Raw genomic sequence first — 12068 nt, forward strand, 5'->3', positions numbered from 1 at the left:
ATGCAGAATGAACTAAGAAAAACTGGGAGAACAGTATATATAATCACAACAATACTGGATGATGATTATCTGTGAAAACTTGGCTATTTTCAGCAAAGCACTGATCTGAGATAATCCTGAAAGATTTATGATAGGGAACTTTATCTACTTCCAGAAAAAGAACTGTCAGAATCATCTTTCACATCACTATATTTATGGTTTTATTTTGGGGTTTTGGTTATGTATGAGTTTGCTCTTACAACAGTGACCAATATGGAATCACGTTTTGCATGACAATAAAAAATGAAAAAAGAATTATAAGTTTTTATCATATAAAACCAATTATAGGTTTTAAAAGCTTTCTTTGAGGCCTTTTGGACAATTACAATTGATTAAAGTCTTATAATTCTTGTAAGTGATAGTAAAAAACAGCACAACTGCAAAATTTAAGGTCATAGATTTCGATAAGTGGGTTGACTGTGGAGAAGTCATCACTCCCTTTCTCAAAGTTAACCTCATTTATGCTAGAAAAGCATCCATCCATTCATTCATTTTACAGAGAAGTTTGGCCATAACCAGGAGGATCAGTCAGATCTCAATTATGTTTTCTCAATTTATAGTCTATTATTTAAAAACAACTTTCATTTTGGTGTTGATACTTAAATGTATAAAGAAAATTATAAGCACTTTTTCTTTGGCTGTGAATGGTTTTAGTTCCAAATTGCCTCTTCCTTTCACAAAGTTTGTGATGTTTTCCAAAACAGTAGGTTATTGAATGGTTATGTCTAATTGAGCATATTATTCCTTATCATTGTGCTTAATAATGACAACTACCTACTCTGCCACCAGGTAAGCAAAATAGGAATACACATCAAACTGATGAATCATTAAATGTCTGCTCCAGCCTGCAAAGCCTCCATGAAATCCTTAGAGCCAGACTTGGCAATGGTACTCAAGTTACTGATCAAATCAGCTTTTGTCAATGCCAGTTTTCACCAAAGTCTGTCTGCACCTGAGGGTTGGAGATGATGTCAGTCTTCAGCTCTTTACTGCTGTCCAATTTGGAAAGATCTGTCTCTCTGTCTCTCTCTCCTCTCTCTCTCTCTCTCTCTCTCTCTCTCTCTCTCTCTCTCCTCTCCCTCTCTCTCTCTCTCTCTCTCTCTCTCTCTGTCTCTCTCTCTCTCTCTGTCTCTCTCTGTCTCTGTCTCCCCCTCTCCCCGCCCCCTGGAGCCAAGGAGAATCAAGTGCCCTCCGTGTGCATTTATTAGGCCCTGCTGATGTACTGCTGAGTGCTGGAGACACTAGACAGGGCAGGATGGCCGGAGTCGCTGCCTTCTAGGGGCCCCCAGTCTGGCGGAGGGGCCGGGACACAGAGGGAGGCAGACATTGCCTCTGGCACACATCCAGGCTCACAGGGGGGATCTAGGCTTCAAACGAGCCGAGGGAGCCCTGGGTTCTGCCCCGCTTTCCGTCGTAAGGCCTTCTCAGCCAGTGTCTAAAGTAGGAGGATTTGAACCCAGGCCTTCCTGACGGCAAGCCCCGGCTCATCCACTGAGCCACTGTTTCCCCTGAGGGTGAGGCCGAACATGGGGGCGAAGGTCCAAGGACGAGGCGGGCAGGAGGCAGGGAGGCCCTTTATTCACTGGTCCATCCATTCAGCCGCCATTTCTCAAGAGTGGCTGTGAGTGGGGCACCAGGAGCTCCCCTTCTCTCGGCCTTCGATGGAGCGGCCGGCCGGCCCCAGGCAGTGGCCGCTGGTCTGGGGCCCCTGAAGTCCTCCAAGCTAATCCGCGTTGGGGTCTTGCCTGTGTTGCAGCTACCGGACGGTGGTGAGACCTACGTACAAAGTGGTGTACAAGACGGTGACCTCCCTGGAGTGGAAGTGCTGCCCCGGCCACTCGGGGACCAGCTGTGAGGAAGGTAGGACCCCCGCCGGCCCCCCGGCGCCCCCTCCCCGGCCCTCCGCCTTCCTCCAGGCCAGCATCTCGGCAGAAGGGAGGGAGGAAGGGAACGATCCTGCCTAGAGTGGGACGAGGCTGGAGGCCTCCCTGGGGGGCGGGGCTGGGGCAGAGCCGAGGCGGGCTCCAGGCAGGCACCCCACAAAGCCTGGAGGCCTCCCTGGGGGGCAGGGGGGGGCAGAGCCGGGGCGGCCTGCCTTGGCCACGTCCTCGGCCCGGCTCTGCTCGGCGGGTCGGCCCGGGAAAGGGAGGAGATTGAAGTGGCCTCGCGGGTCCCTGCCAGCCCTGATCCGGGGTTCGAGAGCTTTCCTTTGCTCTGAGTCGGCCTGTGGACGTGGGCCCAAGCACGCATGTTCGGGTTGAAGGGAAGAGGCTTGAGTTCGACTCCTGGCCGTGCTCTCGAGCCACGGCACTTCTTCCCTCAGTTTTCCCATCTCTAACGTGGGAATCCTCGCGCCCATCTTTCCTCCCAGGGTCCGCTGCGATGGCGTGTTTATAGTGACAGTAACAAACACTAACTGCTGCTCCTTTGCTCCTGCCTCCCTGTGTAGTTCACTGGGGAGAAGAGGAGAAGCAACAGAAGGAGGCTGAGGCTGAGATCCGAGGACTTGGGTTCAAATCTCCCTGTTCTCTGACAGCCTGTGTGACCTTGGGCCAGTCACCGCTCTTCCCTCCGCCTCTCATTCCTTATCTGTGGCCTGAGGAGCCTGGACGGAATGATCTCCAAGGATCTGGGATTTCCCTCTGGGCCTCAGTTTCCCCATCTGTAAAAGGCCGGGGCAGGACTGAATGGCTGGCAAGACCCCGTCCAGCTCAGGCCCTCTGACCCCTCGTCCCACGCCCGGCCTCTGAAGCCTTTTCCGGCTCTAAAAGGATTCGATTTCGAGGTCGGGCTGGGTCCGGGCATTGGGGTGGGAGGGAGAAGTGGGTGCCCGCAGGATGGCCACAGGGCCCCCGAGGAGGGCCGAGGCTCAGAGACGCCCCAAGCCCTTCGTGGCCCAGCCCTGCCTTGGACCCTGACCTCCAGGGACCCGCGCCAGGGAGGAGGAGGAGGAGGGGGCAGAGGAATGTTTGGCCCTATCTGGAGGCCAGGAACCCTCATTCTCCTGCGTCCTCCTCTGCCCATAAGGGACAGGAAGAGGCCTTGGGGGGGGGGGGGAGGAGGAGGAGGAGGAGGAGGAGGAGGGCCACCTTCTGCCCTCAGCATTTTCTCTAGCTCGGTTCCCTCCACCCGGCTGCCCCGTCTCATCCGTGAGGGCAGAGGGGATCCCCCTCCGCTGCCCCACATCCCCGGGGATGGCAGTGAGGGGACAGAATGTCCGGCAACGTCCAATAACGGCCTCCCTTCGTGCCGCCCTCCCCAGCCCACCATCTCTATGTCCCGTCCGTCGTATCTGTAAAATGGCCAGGACAGCCCTCCTCCTTCTACTGGCGCCCCACCATGGGCTGTTTTATAAAGCAGAGGCCGGCAGGGAGGCGGTCAGCGAGGGCCTCTGTGGGTGGGTGACCCCCCAGACGGGTCCTCTCCGCCCCCTGCCTCCATCTCCCTGTCTGTAGGCAGAGCCTCTGGGCCCCTCCCAGCTTCCGAGCTGTTGCCTGAAGCTCTTCTTCTGCCCTCCGTCTCTCCGATGCTCGGAGCCGAGCGTCCTTACCAAATGGCGAGAGACGAGCTAAGAGGGGATGGAGCGAGGCTGGGCCGGGCTCTCGCACCCTCTCACGTGGGCTGGGCCCCGTCTCTCTGGGGAAACAATGGCTCTGGGACCTCCCATGCCAAGAATGTGAGGCGTGGGCAGGCTGCAGAGGGAAAGGGAAGGGGCCTGCCAACAACGGGCTTGGGGGGCGGGTGCTGGCAGAGGGCAGGCCCTGCTAGAAGAGAAGGGGGCAGGGGCCGGGTGGCCCCTGGCAGGACCGAAGAGAGGGAAGCCAACCCTCTGGGGATCCAGTTCCTTATGACCCCCCCAACCCCCACCCCACTCTCTCCATGTTAGCAGCTCGAAGCTCTTAACCCTTTAGTCTCCTGCTTATCAAACAGGCTCCTAAGACACTAGATGTTCACTGGAAGGACCTTAGAGGCCTTGTAAACCTCCCCCCCCCCATGGTGCAGATAGGGAAACTGAGGCCAGAGAGCTTTCAGGAGTTAAAGGCATCCCAGCACCTGTGTCAGAGCAAAGTGGAGGACAGGTGGGGGTTCTGGACCCGGGAATCCAGGGCTTGCCTTGTGGCCCAGAGGCGCTGTCCAAAGCCCCCTCCGCCCGCGTTTAGCCCCACGTCTTCTCTCCTCTCCGGGCCAAACCAAGGCCCCCTGTGAAGGTGACACAGAAGGAAGCCATAAATCCCTCGTGTTTATTGAATCCTTCCTGCCTAGGTCAGCAGGGCAGATTCCCTTTCTCCCTCCCCCATCTCTGCTCAGAGGAAGCGCTCCTCTTCCCCCCACGCTGTCCCAAACACACCCACCTCAGGCCCATCTTCCCAGGCCTAGAATGTGCAGAGCCTGGGCCTACCCAAGCTAGGCCTCTCTCAGGAGACTTTCATCTTGTTCTGTACCCCGAACCCCTTTGCTAGTCAGTCTGGTGAGGCCCCAGAGACCCTTCGCAGATCGATATCTTTAAACGTACCAGATAAAGTGCCCAGGATCCCAAAGGAAATCAACTTGCCAAAATAGTTTTCCCAGGTCTGCAGACTTCAGGTTAAGAACCTCTGGGCCGGTTCTAGGCTCTGAGCCTCGGCAAGGCATCTGAGGAACCTCCTGTATATTTGTAGGAAAGAGAGACCAAGATGGGAATCCCCAGGCATGTCTCCTCCTCAGCTCTGCCCTTTGGCCTCTTCCCACTGTCCAGTTACACTATCTTAGAGACCTGATCTGAGGTACACATGATGGGCTAGGTTAGGCTAGTGGTTGGGCTGGCCTAGACTTTGACTTGACTGATGTAAATGGTTCTAGACCAGACTTGGGATAGAACTGGGCTGGATTTTGAATTGAGTTAGGTTGGACTTTGGGGTTGGGCTGGCCTAGACTTTGGCCTGACTGATGTAGATTGTTGTTATAGGCCAAACTTGAGGTTGAACTGGGCCGGATTTTGGATTGAGCTGGGCTGAATTTTGGGTAGAGCTGGCCTAGACTTTGGCCTAACACTGATATAGATTGTTCTAGACAACACTTTAGATTGAGCTGAGCTGGACAGACTTTGGCCTGACTGATGTAGATTGTTCTAGGCCAAACTTTAGATTGAACTGAGCAGGACAGACTTTGGCCTGACTGATGTAGATTGTTCTAGGCCAAACTTTAGATTGAACTGGGCTGGATTTTGGATTGAGCTGGGCTGAACTTTGGGTTGGGCTGGCCTAGACTTTGGCCTAACACTGATATAGATTGTTCTAGACCACACTTTAGATTGAGCTGAGCAGGACAGACTTTGGCCTAACTGATGTAGATTGTTCTAGGCCAAACTTTAGATTGAGCTGAGCAGGACGGACTTTGGCCTAACTGATGTAGATTGTTCTAGGCCAAACTTGGGGTTGAGCTGGCCTCGATTTGGGGTTGGCCTAGCCTAGACTTTGGGTGAGGCTTGGCTAGACTTTGAGTTTAAGTTGGCATAAGCTTTGGGTTGGCCTGGCCTAGATTGTAGGCCAGGCAGGGCCAGACATTGGTCTGGGCTGCCTTTCTCTGCGTTTCCCCTCTTGTCCTCCTGGCTAGCCCAGAGTCCTGAGCCGAGTTCCTCATCCCAGGCCTGACCCATGACCTCAAGTCCTACCAGCTACAAATATTTACATTTGTAAAGTAAAGTCCTGGCCGGGCCTCGCAGGCCTCTGGAGTGCTGGTGGAGGGGTGTCTCGGGGAAGCTCGGAGCCCCCGGAGCCCAGTCCCCTGCCGTCGCCAAACTGAGCGGACCTCTCGGAAGAGTGGCAGGACGGGGTGGGGGAGGGTTTCCAATTGAACCTTAGAGCTCCAGTGCCCAGGGCTGGCTGGGGCGGCCACTCTCTCGGCCTGGTTGCCTGGGAGAGGGATTGGAATTAACCCCTCAGCAGCCAGACTGGCACCGCACAAGCCAGGGGGAGATTCCATTCCATTCAATCTGACCAACGGAAACGGCAAGCCACAATCTGAGCTTCCAGAGAAAATAACGTTTTGCACAGACGAGCGCCCGGAGAAGGCCGCCTCCTCCTCCTCGGGGAGGTGGGGGGCTCTGGGTAGGGAATGCCACGGAGACTCGCCCTCTGTCAAAGGGTTAGTAGGTTCTGCTGACCCGCTTTAGTCTGCTTCCTTTGTAAATTCTTTGTTAGCAGGAAAGGCTCCATGTAGGGCAGGGGGAGGGCTGTGCTTGGAAATGAAAGTGATCTGGGAACCGAGCAGCCACTGGCATGAGGAATTCCCTGAGGAGGAAACTCCCTCCTCCAACGCAAGGCCACCTTTTCATTATCTTGATCAGGGTTACCTAGTTGGGAAGTATCAGAGGGCAGACCTTGAACTCAGATCCCTCTGGCTGAGGCCACCTAAACCGTGATGGCCCTCCTTATACACAGCATGGTTTGGAATTCGGTAGGGATGCCCCTGGGTACGTGGGTGGCGAAATGCTTGGGGGGAGGCAGGACCCCGCCAGGGTGGTCTTTCTTCTGGAGATCGAAGCCAGGACTGGAGTAAGGGGTGACCGTGAGGAGAGAGACCTTGGCCTCGGGCAAGTTGTTTCCTTTCTCAGGGTCTCAGCTTCGAGGTCCCTTCTGGCTCTACTTGAATCCCAGGCTTGTCCCCATCAGGGCTGGACTCTCCCTTGAGATGAACCGACCTGGCCAAACTAGGCACAAGCCAGACCATCGTCTGCCCCAGACGTCCAGGCCTTTGGGGATTGTCCTAATCTCAAGAGATCCATCCCTTCTGGCCGCTGTGAGCCGCAGCCAGAATTGGGGAGACCTGACGGTGAGCACCCTCTGGGTCTGTAAGGAACAAAGGCCTTGCCTGCTGCCCTGGCGCGGCTTGTAGTCCGTAGTGAAAGACCCTCTGGCCTGGGCATCCTGAGGTCTGCCTCTCTGTCCTTGGGGGTCACGGTCCCTTGCAAAGTGGCCTTGGACCAATCATTTCCCTCTCTGGCCTTCAGCCTCCTTGTCTGGAAGATGAGGGGGTCCCACTAGACCAGGAAATCTTCCTTTCTTTTGCTGTCCTGGAACCCTCCACTGGGCGCCCTCTTCTTAGAATTGTTTCTGGAGCATAAAATAAAGAAATATAAATATGTAACGCACGATACCCTCCGGGGGAGGCAGATACAGGGCCTGCCACATCGAAATAGTGCCAGAAAAAGATTAGGTCTCCTGGCTCAGAGCTCTGGACTAGGGAAGAGAGCTCTAGAATTTCTCCCAGAGCTCCAAGGCCCTCCCAGCCTTGACCACCTTTGTAGATTATATACGACTCGGCTCCTCCCTCCCATCCTTCCCTTCCCCCATTGAGCAAGTGCCCTCCAGGCAGGGTCCGCCATCTTTTGTTGAGCGCAATGGGATGACCAGGACCTTGGGACAGCTGAGCTTGGTCTTCTGTCCTCCGAAATGCTCCATCCGACTGTATGTGGCCATTAAAGCTGTCTCTGTTTCCACATGTGCAAGGGAGCCCCATCTCCAACCAAGAAGTCAAGGAAGGGCTTGGGGTTTCTCTCTGGCATTTCAAGGTGGGAGAGAAGATGGATCAGGGACAGCTTCATGGAGGAGGCAGCAGTGTCCCACCCCTAGCAGAGGTCCCTGAACACAGCTCATCAGTGTGTGGGGAACGATAAAGAATGAGTGGGCTTGAGGGGCAACAAGGTGGCACAGTGGATAGAGAGCCAGGCTTAGAGGTGGAAAGTCTTGAGTTCAAATCTGGCGTCAGACACTTCTTAGCTATGTGACTCTGGGCAAGTCATTTAACTCCCATTGCCCACCCTTACTGCCTTAGAATTGAAGAATGAGTGGACTTAAGCTAGACTTTGAAAGATGGCGAGGATTTCAGCAGGTGGCACTCAGTGAACCAGCGAGCACTTATTAAGCACCTACTGTGGCCCAGGTGACAAGAACAGATACAGTCAGGCTTAGCAAGTATCCTAAGCGAGGTGGTTGTTGATCAGTCATTTTTCAGTTGCATCCAACTCCTTGTGACCCCCATTTGAGGTTTTTCTTGGCAGAGACACTGGAGTGGTTTGCCATTTCCTTCTCCAGCTTATTTGACAGATGAGGAAACGGAGGCTGAAAGGGTGGAGTGACTTGCCCAGGGTCACACAGCTAAGCTACTAGAGTGGTTGGCCATTTCCTTCTCTGGCTCATTTGACAGATGAGGAAACTGAGGCAGAAAAGGTGAAGTGACTTGCCCAGGGTAACCCAGATAGTAAGCGTCTGAGGCCATATTTGAACTCATGAGGATGAGTCTTCCTGACTCCAGGTGCTGTGCTCTGTGCCCCATGGTGCCACTTCGGGGCCCCCCAGGCAAGGTTATGGGGGCATAAAACCATGGAGGTGGGCAGAGGGCAACAAACAGGCCATACCCAAGGTGGAGCAAAGGGGGACAGGGTGCCCAGACATGGAGGGTCCTCCATACACGGCAGCTCCCCACTCACCCTTCCTGGCCCCCCCAAAAAAAGCTCTTTGGTATCTCGGGTTTCTGCCAACTAAACTAAAGGCTCATTTCATGCCACATGTCCTAGGGCAAAAAAAATCAAGTTTTGGCTCTGGTCACAAGTGTGTCATGTAAGAGGAGTCTGGGAAGGTCAGGGCATGACGGCAAAGGGCACTGAGAAAGCACTGGTTCTGAGATCGGAGAGGCTGTTCTACTTATGACCTGTGGCCGTGCTCTCTCTTGGCCTCAGTTTCCCAATCTGTATTACAGGGGGAGATTAGATGGAACTCGAGGGTCCCTTCCAGTTTTCAGCTCTCAGGAAGCTGACTTTAAGAGGCAATCGTGAGCCCCTCAGGGAGTGGCTCTTTTTGATGAAAAGAAGGCCACTTCCTGCCTTCAAGGAGCTGAAAATCTAATGGACTTAGGGTCAGGTCTTCAAGGGTCCAGCTCTCCGTCTGCTGGGCCAGCTAGCTCCCGCAAAGGGGGTGAGTCAGAGAGCCCAGTTTCTGGTTCTCAATACTTTTGAGAGACAACTTGGCAGAGTAGACAGGGCACTGGGCTTGGGTTCAGTAAGTTCTGGTTTCAGATCCTACCTTGGATACTTCATAGCTCGGTGACTTTGACCAAGAAATTTAATTTCTCTGGGCCTCAGTTTCCCTATGTGTTAACCTGAAGGGATTGGCCTAGATGATGTCAGAGTTCCCTTGCTTCCCCGGACCTCGACTTCCCCATCTGTAAAATAAGGGTTTGGACTCTTGGCTTCCAGTCTTTTCCAGATCTTAATCCCTAATCTGATGACTTGAGTTTGGAGGGGCCCAAACTCCATCCACATACCCACCCTGGGTTTTGGGACTGTCCCCTTCCTGGCCTCCAGTGTTCTCTCATGGGGTGAAGGCATAAACCATGGCCTTGGCTAGACCATGAACATCTGTGCCACATCTGGAAGGCAGAGTCAGGCCAGCCTTCCCAGCCTGTCAGTCAGTTATTTACAGTTTACCAAACCCTCTGTGTTCAGGGAAGGAGGAGGGGGCCCGCTTGGGGACCAGGGAAGAAGTGGGGGTTCAGGAAGTTAGGAATTCACTTTTCTCCCTTCCCTGTGAGCCAGCTGTGGGAGCCCACCCCAGAAGACTTCCTTCCTTCCTTCTTTCTTTCTTTCTTCCTTCCTTTTTTACTTCCTTTCTTTCTTCCCTGCTTCCCTCCCTTCTTCCTTCCTTCCTTCTTTCCTTCCTTCCTTCCTCCTCCCTCCTTCTTCATTTCTTTCTTCCCTTCTTTCTTTTCCCCTTTCTTCTCCCTCCTTTCTTCCTTCCCTCCTTTTTTCCCTCCTTCCTTCTTTCTTTCCTTCCTTTCCTTCTTTCTCTTTTTCTTTTCTTTCATCCTTCCTTTATCCTTCCTTTCTCCTTCCCTACTTCCCTCCTTTCTTCCTTCCCTCCTTTTTTCCCTCCTTCCTTCTTTCCTTCCTTCCTTTCCTTCTTTCTCTCTTTCTTTTCTTTCTTCCTTCCTTTTTCCTTCCTTTCTCCTTCCCTATTTCCCTCCTTTCTTCCTTCCCTCCTTTTTTCCCTCCTTCCTTCCTTCCTTCCTTCCTTCCTTCCTTTTCTTCTTTCTTTCCTTCTCTCTCTTTTCTTTCTTCCTTCCTTATATATAAACCCTGGACTTCTGGTGCCTTTGCATGGCTAAGTCCCTGCCCCACTTTCTCCCCATCCCCAACTGACTCCGTGAGAAGGGACCTCAGGAGGCACGAGGAGAGAGGGCGAGGCCCCCAAGGCAGTCTGGGGATCCCAGAGCTATCTCCCAAATGGAGTCTAGAGCTGGAATCTTGGGGATTTCAGCAGTCTTCCCCTCTTAACAGCTGTCCACACATGGAAGTTCTTCTCTGTTGTGTCCCCCCCACCCAGACTAATGGGTTCCGATTGTGTAAACAGCCTCCCAGAGGCTCCCTCCATGCCCTGCTCCTTCTCCCTCGTCCATCCATGTCCTCAATCCGCCTCATGACCATCCCCAGCCCCCCCTTCCTCTCTTCTCTCCTTCCACTCTCTGCCCCTGGACGACTACACGTTAGCTCTGTCTTTGGGTCTCGGTGTGCTGTGAGACTCCACATTATACTGGTTAGCATTTCCATAACACCTTAAGCTTTCCAGAGTGCTTTAAAAATATTATTTCATTTTTGTCCTCACAGCATCCCTGGAAGGTAGGTGCTAATTGTTATCCCCATTTTACAGATGAGGAAACTGAGGCAGGCTGTTAGGGGACTTGCCCAGGATCACTAAGGCTGGATTTTAATTCAGATCTTCCAGAATCCAGACCCAGTGCTCTTTTCACTTTGTTCTCTCTTCTGGGGATCACCCCATCCATCTGGAAAATGGGGTTAACAGTTCCTTCCTTCCCTGTCCCCCATTACCTTCCAACCATTGCTAAAGCAGCGGTCTGTGGCAATGGAAAGAACACTGGACAAAGAACCCAAAAACCTTGGTTTCCATCCTAGCCTACAATTTATTCTCTGAATGACTTTGGGTTAGTCACCTGTAAAATAAGATGACCCTAAAGGTCCTTTGAACCTCCAAAGCTGTGATCAAGCGATCCTAATCATTTGCCTTCTATTTTCCCATCTGAAAAATGGGAATGATAATGAGGAGGCAGTGAGTCATAGTAGAAAGTTCTAAGGATTGGAGGGTCTGCCTTCAAATATTGGCCCTGACCACTAGCCTGTGTGAACTTGGGAAAGTCATTTACCTCCAGGTCTTCAGAGTCCTTCCCTGTAGAACGAGAAGTTTGGATTAGATGACCATTCAGCTGCCTTCTAGCTCTCAATCTGGCTCTGCTTCTGGTTGCATGGCCCTAGACAAGTCACTTATTCTGACTGAGACTCAGTTTCCTTATCTGTATGATGGAACTAGCCATACTTCTTTAGCTGGGGGGGGGGCAGTGTCAGAAAAGCATTTTGTAAACCTTAATGCTCCATAGAAATTTTAGTTCTTTTCCTATCCAAGATATTCCCCTAGCTTTTCCTCTATGGTCTTGGGCAAATTACTTCCTTTTCTGGGCCTCAGTTTCCCCATCTGTAAAATGAGGTTGGACTATATGATTTATACATTTCTCTCCTAGTCTTGGTCTTGTGCCTTTTAGGAGGGTGGGAGGGAGTTGATAGACAGGCTCTGACATGCTTCAAATCACACCTGAGCAAGAACCTTCCTTACAATGTCACTGGGGCATCATCTGGACACTTGTGCCTCGTGGGATGAATTGGCCTCACTCTGGGGGCCTTTGTGAGCCAACGTAGTTCCTAGCTGTCCCAGGGCTTTCCCTGGGAACATCGGAATTTGGCTCCTGTCTCTCCCCTGAAAGGGTTCTCATGTTTCCTGCAAGCACTCAGGCTCGCAAGACCTAGATTATAGGACAGATTGTGCTTAACCAGTAAGGAAACAAAACAAAAAACACTACATACAAACACTGCCCCCCTCCCTCTCCCTCTCTCTCTCCTTCCCTCCCTCTCTCTCTCCTTCTCTCTCTCCTTCTCTTTCTCTCTCTCTCTCTCTCTCTCTCTCTCTCCTTCTCTCTCTCCTTCTCTC

At 52.7% G+C, this 12068-nt stretch overlaps 1 protein-coding gene across 1 annotated transcript in view; it reads left to right on the top strand.

Moving 5' to 3' along the window:
* Positions 1–1565: 1565 nt before the first annotated feature.
* Positions 1566–12068, top strand: part of EMID1 (EMI domain containing 1) — a 37285-nt gene continuing 26782 nt past the window's right edge. Inside the window, exons 1-2 of the mRNA XM_044685481.1 lie at positions 1566–1660; positions 1796–1955. Coding sequence (XP_044541416.1) covers positions 1566–1660; positions 1796–1955 — 255 coding nt within the window. The remainder of the gene's footprint in view (positions 1661–1795; positions 1956–12068) is intronic.

Source organism: Gracilinanus agilis, chromosome 1, assembly GCF_016433145.1.
Source record: "Gracilinanus agilis isolate LMUSP501 chromosome 1, AgileGrace, whole genome shotgun sequence".
Classification (NCBI taxonomy): Eukaryota; Metazoa; Chordata; class Mammalia; order Didelphimorphia; family Didelphidae; genus Gracilinanus; species Gracilinanus agilis.